At 47.6% G+C, this 20,868-nt stretch overlaps 1 protein-coding gene across 2 annotated transcripts in view; it reads left to right on the plus strand.

Moving 5' to 3' along the window:
• SPIN1 (spindlin 1) overlaps nt 1-20,868 on the plus strand; it is a 75,847-nt gene that overhangs the window by 33,825 nt on the left and 21,154 nt on the right. For both annotated transcript variants that reach the window (XM_086684812.1, XM_086684811.1), the window contains exons 2-3: nt 3,403-3,612; nt 19,270-19,318. In XM_086684812.1, the coding sequence (XP_086540938.1) occupies nt 3,557-3,612; nt 19,270-19,318 (105 nt within the window). In that variant the 5' untranslated portion in view covers nt 3,403-3,556. The remainder of the gene's footprint in view (nt 1-3,402; nt 3,613-19,269; nt 19,319-20,868) is intronic.

Consider the following 20,868-nt stretch of genomic DNA (forward strand, 5'->3'; position numbering starts at 1 on the left):
AGCCCGACGCGGGGCTCGAACTCACGGACCGTGAGATCGTGACCTGGTTGAAGTCGGACGCTTAACCGACTGCGCCACCCAGGCGCCCCTGCCCCCTAATGGCACATTTTAAAGATTGTTTAGCAAAATTGCAAGACTGGAGAGTTGGCTGTATTTAGTAGAGATGGATTTGGCAAAAGAAAATCCAGGATTTTGTCTTCCCCAACTTCTTATTAAGAAAATTTTCAAATTAAAGTTCAAAGAGTAACATTAGCATGCCTGTCAGATTCAGAAATTTGTAGTTTGCTGTTTTCACTTTATCCTATGTATATTTCATTTTCTTTTCCTGAAGTATTTGTAATTCCCTTGCGGATATTATAGCTGTCTGCCTCCAAAAATCTCAGCACGCATTTCCTGAGGGTGACTGTGCTCGAGTGCGCCCGCAGTGTCACTGGTGTGTGCTCCCACGGTGTCCTCCACCGCGCCCTAAGAGTCCTGTTTACATTTCTCCACTTGCCCTAAGTGTCCTGTACAGCTTTCCCTTCTAGACTGTGTCCTCGGGGTTCACCTCTCTGGCTGGAAGAGTCCATGGACGTTTCAGAGGGTCTGGCCTGCTTGTCTTGCGGGCACTTGAGTGTGGCTCCCGGGTCACCTGTTTACTGTAAACTGGAGATTGGTCTGGAGGCTGGGAGGTGTGCCTGTTTCCGTGGCCCCTGCAGGGATGTCCTTCCCCGCCGGTCTTCACCCCGCAGTGCCAACATCTGCCAGGCCTCTCCAAACCTAGCATCGCCTTTTCTCTGTCTTTTGACAGAATTTTCTGTAAATACTTGCAAGAAACTTTGATAATTCCCAGTCTCCTAGAAATAATGAGATTTTCCTGTCTCAACAGGTAAAGTTTTTTAAAAAAAGTTTTTCTGCAATTTGTCTTCTTTACTAAATTAATTACGTTAGAGTAACATAATAAGGTAAAGGTGGTATGTTTAAAAGTTTTTTTTTTTTTTTTCCCCAGTAAGTTTTGCCCTTTCCAGTCAAGAGTGAGATTTTGTTTTAGGAAAGTTTTTTGAAGCATCATATGGTGAGTGTGGGGACAGCACAGTGTTCGTGTGAGTGAGAGCTCAAGAGTGTGCCTCTCTTGCTTGGGCTCTCTGTTTCTGGATAAGATTAGGCAGTTGGAATATTAACTGCAACTCAGAAAAGGGAGAGGACTTTGATCTAAAGTCTTGCTTTCTTATGTTCAGAAAGCTCCCTGTGTAGCCTTCCCCCACCCCGCGGCTGTGCCTTGCACGTTTTAGAGGAGTGATGCTCATCCTGGGGACCGCAGCGGGGACTGGTACCAGGAGAAGCTCGGACGTGCCCGTGAGGAGGGCGCACTTGGAACAGGAGCGGGCTTGGTCTCCCATGTTGCGGAACCAGTGTAGTGCACCGGGTTCCGACCTGCTGATGTGTGCACGGTACAGCGTTCCCCGGTCTTCGAAGTGATCTTGTGAAGAGCAGCAGGGGTCCGGTGCTCTCCATTTGGGAAAGGGTACATCGGGTGAGGGGGGAGCAGATGGGGCAGAAGGGAGCAGGGGGCGCCAGTCAGGGTCAGGTGGTGGCGGGAGCAGTCCTCTCTGGTGTGTGGGGGGCGTCTCCCTAGCAGGTGGCCACTTGCCCGCCCAGGCGGGGACTGTCGGATGCTCACTCCAGGTAGGAGATTATAAGTTTGTTGGCCTTGCCTGATGGCTTACGATGTGGGCACCGTAGGAGGGGGCTGGGTCAGGGTTTGCCAGGAGAGCGAGTGACAAGACAAGAAGAGTAAGGAAACGGAGGAAGGCAGGGGAGGGGAGGAGCTGTCGTGGTGGATGTCCGAGGAATCAGAGTAGTGAGGAGGGCACTTAGTCCCCGAGGAAGACCGTGGACAGTGGCACGGTGGTGAGGCCACGGAGGGAGGGAATGGTGGCAGCCGGGAAGCGTGGGTGGGCATGTCCGTGTGACGGAAGGGGGCGATCGAAGGTGGTTGAGGATGTTGTGGTTCTTGGTGATGAGAAGGTGCGGGCTGTGACGCTGGAGGCGTGGGGGCTGGAGGGGCAGCTGTTTTGAAGCGATGATGTCCAAGACCTGAGGGGTGAGCTGCAGAGTCCTTGTTGCCGAACACGGAAGAGGAGAGTGGGCCCCGGGTCCCCGGGTGGCTGGAGGACCGGCTGGCAGGGGCTTCGGCCCCGTGGGCGCATTGGGCCTCCTGGAGGTGGGCGGGGTCCTGCAGGGCGGGGCTGTCACGTGACAGTTGCCAAGGGAGCCGGTGCTGCGGGCGCTGAATGAGGTCGGGGAGCAAGGCTGAGCGGCTGAGAGTGGACTCGGGGAGACGGGCGGTAGCCACTTGTCGGGCAGCCTTGGGCGGCGAGGCGGGCAGAGCCCGGAACCTCAGAGGGAAGAGCCTCGTCCAGAGACGGGTGCTGTGTCCTCGCTGTGTGTGCCACCTCTGTCCTTCCTGAGCCCCACACAGTGAGCACAGCCTGCAGGGTCCCCCAGTGAATTAATTCTCAGATCCTGTCATTTTTGAGTCTGTCTTCCTCGAATAATGAGAAAGCTTTATATTAGTTAAGAATTTTTAGCAGTAAAACGGACTCTTCTCTCCTCCACCAATTAGGCTTTTTAATTTTATTCCATTCTGTTGCATTTTTGTCTCTAGAAAATGAATTCAGCCTGGTCTTCAGTTAAACCTGTGAACACAGGGCTGTGGTTGTGCGCGTGAGGACTGAATACGCGAGAGCCGAAAGCAGTCCTGTGCGTCCGTGCAGTTTGCAGTAGACGCTCTCGTGGTCTGGAGAATGCGTGTCCCCACACGAGTTTCGTGCAGACTGACCCTGCGCCGGAGTCACATTTGGTTTGCAGGATGAGCTGCTTCCCTAAGATGACTTGACTGTCGCACGGGTGCAGAATTTGCTGGTCCCTTCCTCTGGTTTCTGGAAGCCTGAGGGGCCTAAAGGGCACCGCCGGCTTGTTGGCTGTTCTCTTGCCCCGGCGGCCGGCCTGCTGACCTGGTGCCCAGCTGTGCTTCGGACCTGAACTTGACTCCTGTGCTGCCCCTGCTCCGGCTGTCCTGGCGCCCTTCCTCCCTGTGACCGCCACCCCCTCACCACCTCCGTGGGCTCGGTCTTTGTGTCCCGTTGAGGAGACGGGCCATAGCAGTGTCTGTGGTCACTGACGCCCTAGCGTCCGCCTTTTACTGATCCTGGCAGCAAGGGGGTGTCGGGGTAGGGTGAGGGGCAGGTGCACCCTCCGCTGCCTCCCCCGTGTCCTCCGCTCGCGGGTCTGAGGAAATCAGGCTGGTCGCTTCTGGGCGGGGCACTTCATAGCTGACGTCGTGTTTAAAATTTTACGTCAGCTGGCGGCTCGCTTGTGTGGATGCTCTAGTAACGAACTATTACTTCGCTGTTTTTACAGAGTCCTTATGTTCACACATGTCTCTGCTGAACTTGTAAAAGAGGCACTTGGATGATGGACTGAAAGGAACGTTGAGAGTCCGGGAAAAGTTTCAAATCGGAGAGTTTTCAATTTTCACCCTAGTCCGGCAGCTGTGCTGCTCACGTACATACAGATGAATGAAGACCCCATTCGGGAAGACACCTGGCCAGCGGTCCAGAGCGGATGCAGGTAGGCGGGGCGGCCCGGCGTTCTCCAGTCAGCGTGCCACCGTGGGGACCTGCTCGGATGCGTCCGCACGGCTCTGAGGGTCGGCTGTTCTTCCAGCCCCGTGACGGCCGGTGTTTCGTACACCTGCGTGTGGAAAAACAGGTTCCTTGTTTGAAAGGCAGGGACGAAGCTAGTATTTTTCTCCGCGGTCTTTCGCCTCCCGCAGGTTGGACCTCCAGCAGATTCGCCAAGTGAAGCGTAAACACCCGCTTAATGGGGTTGTAATCAGGAGAGGATTTGTCATTTCTTTTTGAAGAAAGAAGTGAAAGGGGTTTGACTAGAGGAGTAGGAGGTTTAGGGTGTTTGTAGTAGTTTTGATGAAAAAAGCTTTTGTATGTTGATTTGGAAGAACTTTATTGGAATGAAAGGGATGGAAATGAAAGAGATATTTAATGGAAATTACTTCCTACTTCGGTGGCCCGCAGTTCGTGCAAGTAGAACAGAAGGTTAGACTTTGCGTGATTTTTACCCTCCCCAGAAACCAGGATGATACAGGGCGCACTGTGAAATAGTTAAGTCCTGCTTAGGACCTGAGCTCTTCTCCATGCCAGAAATAAGTCTGTCGTAACATTTTAAGATTCTTTGATGAATGAATCTGAGAATCATGCTAGCAAAACTAATAAACCTACAGAATGGTTGCTGTTTGATTTAGAACTGTTCCTTGTTTTTATTAACTATAGTGTTTGGAATTCCTTTGTAGAAGAGCCACCGGGATTCACATTTTTTTTTTTTTTTAATTTTTTTTTTTTTCAACGTTTTTATTTATTTTTGGGACAGAGAGAGACAGAGCATGAACGGGGGAGGGGCAGAGAGAGAGGGAGACACAGAATCGGAAACAGGCTCCAGGCTCCGAGCCATCAGCCCAGGGCCCGACGCGGGGCTCGAACCCACGGACCGCGAGATCGTGACCTGGCTGAAGTCGGACGCTTAACCGACTGCGCCACCCAGGCGCCCCCGGGATTCACATTTTTAAGTACCCCTTTTCTTTTATTTTCGTTTCTCGTTTGTGAAGATAATATGGATTCCGGTGTTTGGCATTTGTCAGTAGGATTACTTTGGCCCGAGATGACAGACTGAAGTGTCAGCCATCTGCCGGTGTGTTGTTCAGATCCAGGCCCTCGCGGCCGCGTAGACACAGGTGCACATCGCGTCTTCTCGAGCCCTGGTTCTTACCACCTAAGCAGGGGTGTGTTGTGGTGCGTACCTGCGGAGGTTCTGAGGACGAATAAATGAGCTCGTGTGTCGGGGCGCAGTTGGGTGCCCGGCACACTATAGCTGTCCTATGGAAAAGCATTGTTATTGTTGATCATGGAGTTTACAAGAAAATATTTTTATTTTAATTGCGAGAGTTGTTGTCAGGTGTTTTGTTGATCGGTGAAACCTCCCGTGTTTCTGCCGTTTGAAACAGTAATTCATTTTCCAGAGTTCTTTTTATGCATACCATTCCAAATTCAGCACTCCTGTCTTCTTCCTTGATTTTGAAGTCCTTGTCAGGTGGGAGAGCAGATTACAGCGGTGGGTCGCGGGGTGGGTCGCGTGGTGTAAGTGCCCGAAGGATCTAAACCGAGAGAGGCTCTTGCTCTTAAGGGAGAGATTGTTAATCCTAGCCAGTACTTTGATCTTGTGTTTTTCTTATTCCTTGGCAGTTTTAAGAGTGTGTGGTATAGGCTGAAGACAGAGTGGGTACTCTGTTCCAGGTGGCCCATTAGATACGTTAACATGAGACCGTGGAGTCTCTTACCGTTCCCAGCTGTTGTGTGGTGGTGTTCGATTTTGGAAAATTGCCGATCCCTTGATCAGTATTGTTTATAAAATTGTCTTCAACCATTCTTCCCATTAACATAGACCAAGGCTCTGTTGCTTTTAAACTCCTATGTCAGTTATGAATGTGCCCATTTACAAATAAAGAAAATTCACCCAAAAGGGGGGGTTCTCTTTCTCCTGCAGCAGGAAACCCAGGTAGGCCTTCCAGGGTCGGTACGGTGGCTCAGCTGTGACCATAGGCTGCTGCCATCTCAGAGCTTACAGCTGAGAACCTCACCGGGTAGGGCCTTTCTCCTCCTCTGTGGGCCTCTAGGGAGCTGGACTAACCCGAAGGCCCCCAGAACAAGTGTCCCCAGAGAAACCGGCACAGCTGCAGGGCTCTCCTGGTGAAGTCTGGAACTTTGGTGTGCACACTGGCTGACTTCTGCATTGTATTCCTGGAGGCCTTCCTGGGGGCGGACCCAGGTTCAAGAGAGGGAGCCAGTACTGTGCTTGATGGGGGGAGGGACTGTGGGGGGGGGAGGAATCTGAGGTCATGCCTTAAAATCCCCACAGCAGTAAATAGATCAGTAGGCGGTTCCCAGTTCGGGGATCTATGTTTGACAGAGCGTGGGTGATTAATAACAATTTGAAAGTTGAATATTTGTGTGCTCTTTATGTATCTAGTTCAACATATTAGGAATTTCTATTTTTTTTTTTTAATGTTTATTTTTGAGAGAGAGAGAGAGACAGACTGAACATAAGCAGGAGAGGGGCAGAGAGAGAGGGAGACACAGAATCCGAAGCAGGCTCCAGGCTCTGAGCTGTCAGCACAGAGCCCGACGCGGGGCTCGAACTCACGAGCCATGAGATCATGACCTGAGTCGAAGTCAGACACTTAACTGGCTGTGCCACCCAGGCGCCCCAGAGATTTCTATTTTAAAGTAACTTAGGTTTATCTGTGTAATTCTGTTGGAATTTAATTGGTTACTAAAGTAGTAATTTATGTACACCTAATGACATTGGACAGCAAGTCCTATTATGTACTGTACTGTTACATATATATAATTGTATATATACATACTATACTATTTTTCATGTGTTTTTTTCCCCCTAAAGTCAGGCTCCATTTTTTTACTGGTTTATCCAAGGTTTCCATTTTTCTCCTTTGTGACATAGTTTAATCATTCTGATAGGTACAGGGAATGGTAATGATACATAACCATGTTCATAATGCTCAGATTTATTTAGCAACTACTTTTGCTCTGTTTAATTAAAATAATTTTAAAACTTTGATTTTACTTTTATCCAGTTGATGAAAATTCATTGTTGAAAATGTCAAGTAGTGCCAAAGACTTCTAACAAAAAGCAGGCCCTCTATTCCTTCTGATATTTACCTTAAGTGTTCGTTAATACTATGCGGAGACAAATTTCTCTGGATTCTGACAGTGCTGAACCAAGTAAGGCAGTGCGATGACTTTTTTTTTTTTTTGGTACATTTTATTTTCCCTGGAATTTAGCCATTTCTTAATTTTTTCATATTTGCTTAAATTTGTTTGCAACTTGGTCTCTCAAACCATCCAACAGCTTTATAAAACTCCGTGTACTGTGCCACGTGGCCAGTGCCACACATGGCCCATCTGTCCGTGGATCCCCAGAGACTCTTCTCACACTTTCAGCTCTGTTGTCATCTGAGCCATGGCCTCTAGCTGCTGGTGCCCTGTCGTCCTTGGAACTCCATTTTCATCTCTGTAGCAGGATCCTCCTTGTTTGTGCTCGCTGTGCCTCCGGTGTTGGTGTGTGCTCTTGCCTAGGAAGAGGCTGTGTGGCCTCAAGCAGCTTTCGGAGTAGACTGCGAACGAGTTGGTGGTTAAAGTGGCAGGTGGAACGTGTCGTTTATTCGTACTCTCGACTTTTCTGCATGTATGAAATTGTCTCTGATACGGTTTTCCAAAAGTGCACCTAGAAGATGAGGTTCTTTCTGAGACCCTGCATCAACATTGTCTTCATGCTGCCCCCGTGCTGGCGGGGCCCAGGATTCTAGGTGGAGGTCACTTGTCATTCAGAATTCTCCGGGCATTGCTCCGTCTCTGGCCTTCTAGATCTCAGTGCTGCCATTGGGAAGTTGGATGCTGTTTCCAAACCTGTCTACGTGTCCAGTGGTCTTTGCCTCTCCTCTGGAAACTTCTGGACTGCTGCTTTATGTGCTATGACCTGTACTGCAGTGAATGTCCAGTTGGGTCTTTTTCACTTGGTGACATTTTCAGTCGGTCCCCCCACAGGGGTTCAAAGATCCTTCCGATGGTACCCATCCTCTCTCTCTGGCTGTATGCACCTTGGATGTTTTGCTTCTCAGGTTGACCTTTTTTTCCCTAAACTTTGCCAATTATTCATTCCCATTTTTTCATTCTTAGGAAGTTACTGACTTTATTTCCCAGCCTTTTAAAAAGATTTCAGTAAGGGGCGCCTGGATGGCTCAGTCGGTTAAGTGTCTGACTTTGGCTCAGGTCATGATCTCGCGTTCATGGGTTCGAGGTCCACGTCGGGCTCTGTGCTGACAGCTCGGAGCCTGGAGCCTGCTTCCGATTCTGTGTCTCCCTCTCTCTCTGCCCCTTCTCCACTCGCACTCTGTCTCCCTCTGTCTCAAAAATAAAAATAAACGTTAAAAAAAAAAGATTTCAGTAAGCATTTTAAATTTCTAGGAGCTCTTTTTTGTTCTGTTTGCTATTTCATAGATGCAGGTAGCTTATACTTCTGAGGCTATAAATTGCATTTTTTAAAAAGTATATTTTTTAAAGTTTATTTATTTGAGAGAGAGAGCATGCATGCACAAGGGAGCAGGGGAAGGGCAGAGAGAGGGAGAGAAAGAATCCAAGCGGGCTTTGTGCTGTCATTGTGGAGCCTGACATGGGGCTCAAACCCACGAATCATGAGATCATGACCTGAGCCAAAATCAAGAGTTGGTCACTCAACTGACTGAGCTATCCAGGTGCTCAATAAATTGCATTTTTAAGAAGACTTTCTTGGGGGCACCTGGGTGGCTCAGTCGGTTAAGCATCCAACTTCATTCAGCTCAGGTCATGATCTCTGTCTCTCTCTCTCTCTCTCTCTCTCTCTCAAAAATAAAAATTAAAAGAAAAACTTTAAAATGACTTTCTTGAACTAGCTTGGCCTGTTAGGAATGTCTTTGTGTTGATTTGCTTTTTAGTCTGTTTCACCTGGAAGTTTTCCTTAAATCTCTTAAGATCCGAGGTGGATCCTCTAGCAAGGCACAGAAAAGTTGTTTGGAAGCTGCATAGGTAAGGGAAGTGCTCTCTCTTGAGCTTATCACTTTTGCTCAGCAGCAGGGACAGGGTCTTCTTGACAGCCTCCCAGGAAGATCTCACAAGAGGCAGAGCTCCCGCAGGGAGGAATGAGGGAGGTGGCAGGGCTGGGAGCCCTCACTGTGGTGTGGACGAGATTGGTGAGGGTTCCTGATTTGAACAGGTTGCTGGAACAGACATGGGTCTTTGTCTTTGGGAAATCTGGGTCGCACAAAGCTGACCGCTGGTTACAGGCACATCTTGGAGGCGTTGGAGGTTCTGTTCCAGACCATGATAACGCGGATGTCCCCGCAAAAGAAGTCAGATGAATGTTCTGGTTTCCCAGTGCATATAAATGTTATGTTTGCACTGTGCAATAGTCTGTTAAGTGTGCACTATGTCTGAACAATGCACCATAGTGTAATCAAAAATGAGTTTATTGCTAAAATCTGCTGACCATCAACTGAGCTTTCAGCGAGTCAGAAGCACTGATTCCCCGATCACTGTCACAAATATAAAAATAATGAGAAGGCTTGAAATATTGTGAAAATTACCAGAATGTGACAGGGAGACATGAAGTGAGCAAATGCCTTAGACAAAATGACGCTGATAGGCTTGCTTGACACAGGGTTGCCTTCGGTTTGTTAAAAAACGGAGCATCTGCAAGGACACTACCACTACAGCAAAACGTGATAAAGGAGGTGTGAGTGTTTTGGAAGATGGGTCCCAATGAGCTTCTGCCAGAACAGTTTGAGTGTATGTGGTTTTGTTACCCGTCACGGTTTAGTCCAGTTTAAGTAACTTCTGTGAGTCATAGAAGAGTTAATTTTGTAAATTATGTCTCTACTTCTTTTCACATTTCAATCAGCAAATAGATGCAGCACCTAGTAAAGGGTCTCGTTCTGTTTTCTATTGGAAAATCTGTGATCCTCAGATGAGTGATGCCACCCACTTCCAGTGACAAACTGCCATCGGCGCCCAGTGACTATAAACATGCCTACCTGCTCCTCTGTCACTCTTCCGCTGAGCAACGTGCGGTGACCACCCCTTCGCAGCGCGTAGAGCGCCTACTCCCCACTCGTCACAGCTCAATAGTACCTTGTGTTCATTTATGCTTAGTTATTTGGACATTTAGGTTGTTTCCACTCTTCTGTATTAGAAATGATGATACTGCAGTGAATAGGCTTGTCTGTTTTGCCAGTGTGTCATCACTGGGATAGGTTTTTAGGAGAGCTGAATTAGATCTTACATGCATACGTGATTCTGTGAGGTGTTCATGGGCTTTGTACCATTGTGCCTTCTTACCAGCAAGCGGTGTGGAAGCGTGTCTCTCTCCCCCATCTTGCTTGTTGGGGAGTGTAGTGTGTTGTCAGCTTATGAATCTTTGTTCGTCAGATGGGTGACAAAGGAGTCTGTAGTTTCATGTGTGAGGCCTCTTTGGCCTGTCTTTTTCTGTTCTTATCTCCAATTTTCTTCTACCTTTAGAAGCTCTTTTATTTTTAAAAAAATTTTTTTAATGTTTATTGAGAGAGAGAGAGAGACTGAACACGAGTGGGGGAAGGGCAGAGAGAAAGGGAGGCAGAGAATCCCAAGCAGGCTCTAGGCTCTGAGCTGTCAGCACAGAGCCTGATGTGGGGATTGAACCCACAAACTCTGAGATCATGACCGTAGCTGAAGTCGGACGCTCAACCAACTGAGCCACCCAGGCGCCCCTCGAAGCTCTTTTAAAGTTGGAGTTACTAGCCTTTGCCTGTGATATATTTCTTACACTTGCTACTGTGTGGTGCCAGCTTCTGGGAGACCACTCTCCTTAAGTCCCTGGCCTCTTACTCCTGTCTGCATGGGTCTCATCCTGTATCACAGATGTCATGCTGGACTTAAACATCTCTGGTTTCTCGGATCCTGTGTGTTTATGATGCTTTTCTGTCTTGTTTTCTGGAGAGTATCCTCCAGTTACTTCCAGAGATTTGTGGGAGGTGTAACTTTTGAGCCCATACATGAATGTAAATGTCTGTATCCTCAATTGGTAATTTAGCTCGGTATGGAATTCAGGGTTCAAAGTCATTTTACTTCAGCATTGCAGGTATTGTTTGCTGTTTAGCTCAGTGTTAATGATGGAAGAATAAGTCTAGTACCTCTTTTTTTAAAAAGTCCTTTTTAAAAAGAACTTTGCAAAAGGACTTCTCTTTTTTTCTAAGTTTTTTTTTTTTTTTTTTTTTTTTTTTTTTGAGAGAGAGAGCGCGCGCGTGTGCACAAGCAGAGGAGGAGGAGCAGAGAGGAGAGACAGAATCTCAAGCAGGCTCCGTACCATCAGCACAGAACCCGACGCGGGGTTTCAACTCACAAACTGTGTTATGACCTCAGCCGAGATCAAGAGTCAGATGCTCAACCGACTGTGCCACCCAGGAACCCCAAGACTTTATTTTGCATAAAGTAGTTTTAAGTTCAAGGCAAAGTTGATCAGAATGTACATTTCTTGTATATCTCTGGTCCCCTCCCCCTCAACGTCCCCTACTAGCCACATCCCCCACCAGATAGTACACTTGTTACATTGGCATGCCCACATTTACATGTCATGATTGCTCAGAGTCCATTGTTTACTTTGAGCTTCACTCTTGGTGCTGTACGTTCTGTGGGTTTTGACAGACGTATTCAGATCCACCATTCTCGTATCATTCAGGGTAGTTTTATTCCCTGAAAATCCCCTATTCTCCAACTATTCATTCCTTTTTCCCCCAACCCTTAGCAGTCACTGCCTTTTATTGTATCCATAGTTTTGCCTTTCTTAGAATGTCATAGAGTTGGAATCTTACGTAGCTTTTTCACATCGGCTTCTTTCACTCAGCAGGTGTTTTCTTCTTCTGGCATGTCTTCCCATTTTCTTGACAGTGTCTCTCATAGAGCAGAAATTTTTAATTTCAATGAAGTACAGCTTATCAGTTAACTTCTTTCACGGATTATGCTGTTGGTGTAGTATCTAAAAAGTCATCAACATAACCAAGGTCATCTGGATTTTTCCCTGTGTTGTATTTTAGGAGTTTTATAGTTTTTCACTTTACATTTAGGTCTGTGATCCATTTTGAGTTAATTTTTGTGAAGGATGTAAAGTCTCTGTCCAAATCCGTTTTTTTGTAGGTGGATGTCTATTTATTCCAGTACCATTTGTTAAAAAAACTATATTTTCTCCATTGTATTGCTTTTGCTCTTTTGTCAAAGATCAGTTAACTATATGTGGGTCTTTTTCAGGGTTCTTTATTTGTTCTATTTGTCCATTTTTAAAGCGTCAGTACCACATTGTCCTGATGAGTGTAGCTTTACAGGATGTCTTAAAGTTGGGTAGTGTCAGTTCTCCAACTTTGTTCTCCTCCTTCAGTATTGTGTTGGCTGTGCTGGATCTTTTGCTTCTCCCTATAAACTTTAGAACCAGTTCATTGATATCCACAAGATAACTCATTAGGATTTGGATTGGGATTGCACTAAATCTATAGTTCAAATTGGGAAGAACTGACATCTTGACAATACTGAGTCTTCCTGTCTATGAACATGGAATATCTCTCCATTTAGATATCTCTCCATTTAGATTTCTTTCATCAGTTTTGTAGTTGTCATGTAGATTTTGTATATGGGGTCTGTAGTGATGTCTCCTTTTTGATTTCTCATGTTAGTGATCTATGCCTTCTCTCTTTCGTGTTAGTTATCCTGGCTAGAGATTTATCAATTTTGGTATTTTCAAACAATGATCTTTTGATTTCATTGGTTTTTCTCTGTTGATGTCTTGTTTAAAATATTACTGATTTCTGTTCTAACTTTTATAACCTCTTTTATTTTACATCTAGTATGGTTTCCTATTATAATTTCCTAAGGTGTAAGCTTAGATTTTTAATTTTAAATCTTTCCTCTTTTCCCATACATGCATTCAGTGCTGTAGATTTCTCTGTAAGCATTGCTTTCCTTGTATCCTACAAATTTTGCAAAATGTATTTTGCTTTTCATTTAGTTCCAAATATTTTTAAATTTGTGTTGTGGTTTTTTTCTTTGAACAGTGTATTTAGAAGTGTGTTGCTTAATCTCTGAGTGTTTGGGAATTTTCCAGCTATTTTTCTGTTATTGAATCTAGTTTGATTTTATCGTGGTTTGCGAGCAGTTGCAGGATTTGTTTATTTATTTATTAGCTTTTTCAAAATTTATTTTTGAGAGACAGAGAATGAGCAGGAGAGGTGAAGAGAGAGGAGACACAGAGTCTGAAGCAGGCTCCAGGCTCTGAGCTGTCAGCACAGAGCCTGACGCGGGGCTCGAACCCACGAACCATGAGATCATGACCTGAGCCGAAGTTGGATGCTTAACTGACTGAGCCACCCAGGCGCCCCTGTTCCTTTAATTTTAAGATGTATTTTATGCCAGAATGTTGTCTTGGTGAATGCTTCTGGGACCTTGTAAAGAATTTGTATTCTGCTGTTGCTGGATGAAGTGGTCTATTGATGTCAATTATATCCAGTTGATCAGTGGTGGTGTTGGGTTTGACTGTGCACTCAGTGATTTTCTGCCTGTTGGATGTGTCCATTTCTGATAGAGGGTTATTGAAGTGTCCCACTGTGTAGTTGTACAACTTTGGCCTCCCTTGATTTGATATTCTGTTGTGAGGTACATACATGTTAAGGATTGTTGTCTTCTCAGAGGATTGATTGCTTTATAATAATGTATCTCTTAAAAATTTTTTTTAACATATTTATTAATTTTTTGAGAGACAGAACGTGAGCAGGGGAAGGGCAGAGGGAGAGAGGGAGACACAGAATCCTAAGCAGGCTCCAGGCTGTGGGCTATCAGCACAGAGCCCAACGCAGGGCTCGAACCGATGAGCAGTGAGATCATGACCTGAGCTGAAGTCGGACGTTTAACCGATTGAGCCACCCAGGCGCCCCGTCATAATCTATCTCTTTATCCCTGATGACTTCCCTTGCTCTGGAATCTGACTGAAATTAATGTAGCTACTCTCGCTTCTTTTGATCAGTCTTAGCATGGTATATATTCTTCCTTCCCACTATTTTTAATGTAAGTATATATCCTTAAAGTGGATTTCTTGTGAGAAGTGTACAATATGGTCTTTTATTTTGATCCACTATGACAGACTTGGTCTTCTAATTGGTGTACTTAGATCATTGACATTTAAGGTGATAATATCTGCTATATTTGTTACTATTTTCTATTCATTGCCCTTGTTCTTTTACTTTAAGAGACTGCCCTAGAGTCTGCAGGATCCTTTTATAACTAATCCAGTTCACTTATGCGTGAGCTATAATCATCTAATACATTGTTAATATTCTGGAAAAGTGTTACCATTTCTGTTCAGAAAGATGGTCTCTAATGATCTTTATGTAGATTCGAGTTTTTCAACTCATTTTCTTCTCTCTGAAGAATTTCCTTCAACATTTCTTGAAGTGCAGGTCTTCTGGAAACAAATTCTCTTAACTTCTGTTTGTTTGAGCAAGCCTGTTTCTTCTTTACTCTTGAAGGTTAGCAGAATACAAAATTCTGGGTTTTTAGTTTTCTCTCAGCACTTAGATACTTAACTCCTTTCTGCTGCCGTGCTTCCTGAGGAGAAGGCGGATGCAATTGCTCTTTGCTGCTTCTCCATCCATAAGGCGTGTCTTCCTCTGGCTGCTTTCAGGAGTTTGTCTTTGCCCTGGATTTGCGCTGTGAATATGATACGCTTATATGCGGTGTTCGGGCATTTATCCTGCTTGGCGTTCTCTGAACTTCCTGCGTCTCTGGTTTAGCGTCTGACGTTAATCTGGGGAAATCCTCAGTCATTATTGCTTTGACTGTTTTCTTTTGTTCCTCCGTCTCCATCTTTTCTTCCTGGCATTCCCCTTGTACATGTTACTTCTTTGTAGTCGCCCCACGGTCCTTGGATATTCTGATTTGTTTTTTCCTGTCCTTTGCTCTGCTTTTCAGGTTTGGACCTTTCTGTTGGCATGTCCTGCGGCTCAGAGACTCTTTTCTCAGCCGTGTCTGGGGCTCACTGGATTAACGTCTGCTCTGTTTCTTACTGTGCCCTGTTCCTTGCCCTGTGTTTTCTTCTACTTTCTCTCCCACTTTTCCCTGCTTTTTGTAGTTTGGATTGCACTTTCTCCATCATGAGTCCCTCATACACATTCTTCATTTCTGTTCTGGTGTTTTGACCTCTGCCGTCTTTTTTTTCCCTGATAATTTCTACCTTTCTTTTTACATTACTCATTTTTTTCTTGCACGTTGTCTACTTTTTTTCATTAGAAGCTCTAGCTTAATTTTGATAGTTACTTGGAATTCTTGGAATGATCGTTCTGCCACCTGTCATGCCAGAGTCTGGTTCCTGTGCTTTCTGTCTCTTCAAACCGTGTTGTTTCCTTTTTCATGTGCTTTATAAGTTTTTGACCAAGTTGGACAGGATGTGCCAGATGAAAGGAGCTCACAAGCCTTTAGTGACCTTCGATGGGGCGTGGGGGGCGGGATACATTCTGTAGTGCTCTAACTAGGCCTCGTGTCTTAATGGGTCTGTGCCACTGGCTGACCCTCGTGTCCTCCTCCTGTCCGCTGTGGGACAGGACCCGCGGCAGCTGGACTTTTAATCTCCCTGCCCTTGGGCAGGGATTGGGCTCTTGGGGATGGGCCTTGTTAAGAACCAAACACTTTGTTCTGTCTCTGAATGGCTACTTTCTCCCCTCCCTCTACTGGGGGCTGGAGGGGAGTTTTCTCTCCCCTTCCTCCCCCACCTCCCCCACCACCCCCCCCCCCCCACCCCTCACCTGGAACTGCGGCACTCCCAGAGGTGAAACCCGGGAGCACGTGGACCCTCCCTCCCTTCCTGCCAAGATTGGCCACTGGGGGCTGGGCCCCAACTTGTGGGCGCGGAGGTTGTGGGTCGGCTTTTCCACCTGCTCCCCCTGCAAGCTCTGCCCGAGGCGCCCTGTGGGTCCCTCTGCAGGCCTGTCTCTGTCAACCCTGGGACTCCTCCTCTGGCCACTTGAAAGATTCCTGATCTTGTGCAGCTTCTCCCCTGTTCAGGCAGAGGGAGGACTCCGCTCCTCACGTGCAGGCTTCCGAGAGCTCCCGCTCTCCGTGTTCATGCCTCTGGCCCTGTGTGGTGACTGTGAAGGCCTCGGTGGCCTTGAGGACCGCCGTGCGTCCTCCTAGTCCATCTGCAGAGCTCCGGGGTCCTTGCACATGTGGTGGTGCACCCAGCCTGGAGCGTTTGCACCCAAGGGGCCGTGTCTCCACGAGTGTCGATGCCCGTTTGCCAGAGCAGAGGCTTCCCTGGGAGCGGCTCGCTCCTCTCCGGTGATCTTGCCACAGCCCTCCTGTGGCGGGAGAGTGAGCCCCGTTGGGACACGAGGTGACAGGTGGGCCCCAGCGTTGCCTGGCACGTGGGGGCGGGGGCAGACAGGTGCAAGGCCGGCTGCCCTGTCCCAGTGAGCTCCATGTGGGAGGCAAGGTGGCCCTGACACCAAGGGGGTAGGGTAGTTACCGTGGACCCCCAGCGATCCTGTACCGTCGGGTCTGTTTGCCTGTCCGCTCTCCTCATCCTGTCCACCCCAAGCCTAGAGACATTCCGGGGTGACGGCGGAGGGGGGGTGGGGCGTTCAGGAAAGTTTGGTGTCCTTCCAGGCTGTCTTCCATTGTCCGTGAGCTGTCTGCTTGTCTGCGTGGGGGTGCCCGGGCCGCTGGGGACAGTGTGGAGGACGGCGCTGGGCACCCGGGACCTGCCTGTCTCACCGTCTTCATGAACAGGGACAGACAGCCCTGCACTGACCGGTTGGCCGTGTGTCTGCTTGTTCGCTTCACTTTGGAATTGTAAGTGGAAGTAAGGAAGTGTGTGTGAGCATGCGCGCTCTCAGGGACGGCCAGGGATGGCGGATTTGCAGATAACCCCGGAGCCGCCTTCTTCCAGTCAGGGGACCGCTAGACTGAGCTTGTGGTCACACGTTCTTTGTTTTCTTTATATTTTGCTGCCTAGCGTGGATTTCGATCACTGTAGTCAGGGGTGCTTTTGCCGCATCCCACGGATAGCGTGTCCAGTTTGATTTTCTTCAAGGTCAAATTTCATTGTGATTTTGTCCTTGAACTGTGGATTAAACAAGATTGTGGTTTAATTTTCAAAAACAGGGGTGTTTCCAGATATTATTAATTTCTCTTTCCCTTCTGATGTGGTAAGAGAACAAACTTGCTAGGAGTTCACGTTGTTTTAAGTGCATGGAGGGTTTGTGCTTTGGGTGGCAGATGGTGTGTCTGAGTGAACATCTCAGGTGAACTTGGGGGAAAAAACCCGTGTAGTGTAGGCTCTTTGTGGTGTTCTGGTCTTCTGCGTCCTGTCTGATTTTCCACCCACTCCTTACTTCCGTGACTGAGAGAGGAGAGCTCACGTCTGAATGTCTGATTGTGGATGTGTTGATTTTTCCTGTCAGGGCCGTCGGGTTTTCCTTCATGAACTCCAGTGTTCTGTACCCAGTGCACGTACCGTCAACCTGTGAAATGTGCCGGCTTCTTGATTGACTCTTAACCGTTTTTGAAATGTTGTCTTGATCCCTGATAACTTTGTCCTGAGGTTAATTTGTGTGGTGCTAGCAGTTGTCCCATCCTTTTTTATATAGTCTCTGAATTCGTGTTTGGACAGTCTTCATTTGATGCCATTATCTGTACCGTTGAGGCTAGAAGCTCCTTTGGCCGGAGATAGTGCTCTGAGTCCATGAGTTTTTCTCCACTGTCTTCTGTTTGGGCTCACGATCTTTCTGGCAGTGGATCTGGAGCCAGTATTGTGTTCGTTTCTCTGTGTTGTTTCTTTTTTAAGTTTACTGTTTATTTTGAGAGAGAGAGTGTGTGTGTGAGCAAAAGAGGAGCAGAGAGAGAGGGTGAGACAGAATCCCAAGCAGGCCCCGCAATCTCAGCACAGACCCCAACGCAGGGCTCGAACCTGTGAATCATGAGATTGTGACCTGAGCCAAAGTCGGACGTTTCACCGACTGAGCCACCCAGGCGCCCCTGTTAGGCTGTTTTAAAGTATTTCACCGGCCACTGGTTTCCAGAACTGTGATTAGGATGCGCCCTGGCAGGTTCATCCTTGTTTTCATCCCACGTGGGCGTGGCTGAGCTCATTGGCTGTGTGGCCACGTGGCTGTGTGCGCACCACATCTGGAGAACTCTCTGCCACTGCTGCTTCTAGCTCTTCCTTCTCTCCCGGTGCGCTCCTCTCTTCGTGGGTGTGGTAAACCATCCCGTTTGCCGTGTGTCAGGCCAGTTGACACGGGCCGTGAGGGTCCCCACGGCCGCTCCTGTCCCCACCGTCTTTGGGTCCGGTCCGCTGTTAACCGTGTCCACTCATCTTCATTTCAGATCATGTGTTTTCACCACTTTCATTTATTTCTTTCCTTTTCTTCCCCACATTTTTCTGAGTATTGTCTGTCGTCCTTTATATATTTGAGCAGATTATAGCTCTTTTAACATCTTTGCTGTTAATTACATTCTGGTTGTAACCCCCTTGGCGTGGGGTATGGTCTGCCACTTTCCTGCGTGTCGAGTGGCCTCTGTTGGGGTGTGGGCCATTTGAGATGTGTGGTGGCGCGTTGGGACTGTGTGGCCGTGCTCGGACTTTGTTCTGGCCACCAGATGCCCGGGTGGGTCTGGAGCAGCCCTCTTGCTGAGGGGTCACCTCTGTGTGGTTTTTACCAACTGCCCTAGGGGTTTGAAGAGGTGGCTGGCCGGACTTTGAACAACTGCCATCCCTTTCCACCCCCAGATGTTTGGAGTCCCTTTGAGACCCCATTCACCAGCACTCTGCGCCCCCCCCCCCCCCCCCCCCCGCCCCTGCCCCTTTGTCCTCCCAGCCTGGGGCACAACCATCCTGTTCTCCTTGCTCCCCTGTGGGCCGGGTCTGCACATCACTCTGATACCTCGGGCCGGGCGGGTGCACAGCCTTCTGGTGCTGTGGTCCTGTGCCTCAGCCGTGCGGTGCCTGGGTCTAGGTGTCTCACATCTGCCCGCTTTCTAGTGGCTTGTCGCAGGAAGACAGCTTCTGTAACTTAGTACTTTACGGCCAGATTGTCACTTGTGTTGTGTTTTTTGTTCCATGTGATTTTGGGTTTTTTATGGCAGATCTGGGGAGATGAGCTGTTGTCCTTGCTATCTTATTTTCCTAGAACCCCTTTTATTTCCTTCTTAACAATTAAATAAACAAATGACTTCCTACAGGTTGGCTCTTTATGGCTTATTTTCATTTCATGCCTTTTTTTTTTTTTAATGTTTGTTTATATTGAGAGAGAGGCACACACACAGAGCCCTAGTGGGGAAGGGGCAGAGAGAAAGGGAGACACAGAATCCGAAGTAGGCTCCAGGCTCTGAGCTGTCAGCACAGAGCCCAGTGCGGCAGTCAAACCCACGGACCATGAGATCATGACCTGAGCTGAAGTCGGACGCCTAACTGACTGAGCCACCCAGACGCCCCATTTCATGCTTTGCATAGCAGTTTTTTAGAAGTTCATTTTTTCCAAGGTCTGAAGTATTTTTGTGTCCAGTTTTTATTGACTTATGCTCACTTCTCTTTTAGGCCATGCTGGTGTGTCTGCAAGCATGATGAAGAAAAGGACGTCCCACAAGTAAGCAACTCTGAAACTTGCTTTTAGATAACAGGTTGTGGCCTTAGGTGACGTAGGACTTGAGATGCCATCGTGCTGCCCTCTTCTCCGTGCTGAGCAGGTCATGCCCCCTGTCTTTGGCCTGTGCTGTGGCTGCCTAGGCCTGTCCTTCCACTCTTGAAAGCCTCCGGGCGATGATTTCCCCTCCAGCTCCCAGGGGTTGCGCTGTCTGCAGGAAGCCCCAGTGGTGAGGGCGGCGCTCTCCCGCTTCCCTCCTGGGAAGGGCTGCGTGCTCTCGGCATGCAGGTTCTTGGCTGCGTCTCGGATGCGCTGCTGACAAGGAGGGCCTTGTGGCTGGAGGGCCTGAGTAGTATGCCGACAGCTGCTTGCTCACTGCTTTTCTACATTTTCAAGTACATGAGAAGCTTGAAATCTAGAGAAAGAATATGCCTGTTGAAAGATATTTTAAAAGGCTGTGTATTTCAAGTGACCAGTATAAGTCCTAAATTCTGTAGGTACCAGAGCGAACAAGCCACTTTTCCCTCCCTTTAATCTTTGTGTATGACATAGTTACGTTTACAAAGAAAATTGAGGTACTGTCTTAAATAAGACTGTGCTTGTACTGAGTTACATATTTGAATAGATTGCACAAGTACCCACCGGGTCCTGGTCACCACTGCTGCACCATGGGCGCTGCTCTAACAAGTAGGTTCTGATCGTTTGGTCTTGATGGTAGACTGTTAACTACAGACCAGGCCCTCTGACCCTAGCTGGCACCTCCCGAGCCTCTCAGTATAGCAGTTCTTTCCAAATCGTTCATACCGAAGTCACCACCCTGTGTGGTCGAAGGGCCCAGGGCGCCTTGGCTGCGGTGGCACATGTGGATGACGTTAAACGTGCCCTTCCGTAATGTCGCTGATCCGAGCACACGTGCCTCCCGTGTAAATGCGTGCATGCATAGTGATGTAAATATTTGTCAGGTTAGGTTCACGAAGTGTCCTACAGTGTAAAACTGTGAAGTTGAGGTCTGTGTGTCCCTGAGGGTTGATAAGGCATTTCCCAGATTTCATTGATATGCCCATTACTAATGTTCGTGGTTCTGCCACGCCCACCGAGCTGGTAATCTATGTACTCTTTCTCCACTCATGGCGCACCATTGCCATAAGTAATCAGCCATCTCTTGGCCCAAGTGGGAGGTAACAAAACAAATACAAGCTGTAATATCAGGTAATGATAAAAACTTAGTGGGGAAGAGAAGCAAGTTAGATGTTGATTTGCAAGACCAGAACAGTTCATGCAAAATAGATTTTACCAGTTAGTTTAAAATAACTGGCTTTCAGAGTGTAATGTGCATTCAGTTTTACCCATTTTTACACATTTCTGGATATCTCTGGTTGGAAGTTCCTTTAGTTAGGATTTCAGGCATTCTTGGGTTTGTGCGAGGGTTTCACATGCCTGCTCGTAAGCACTGCTTTCCATGGACTCGTGGCTCTGATGTGCTGGTAATGCCCCCCCCCCCCCCCCGCCCCAAGCACAATGAATAAACGCCTATCTGTTAAAACTTCTGAGAA

The sequence above is a fragment of the Puma concolor genome, chromosome D4 (genome assembly GCF_028749965.1).
Source record: "Puma concolor isolate L17-30 chromosome D4, mPumCon1.1.hap2, whole genome shotgun sequence".
NCBI classification, from domain to species: domain Eukaryota; kingdom Metazoa; phylum Chordata; class Mammalia; order Carnivora; family Felidae; genus Puma; species Puma concolor.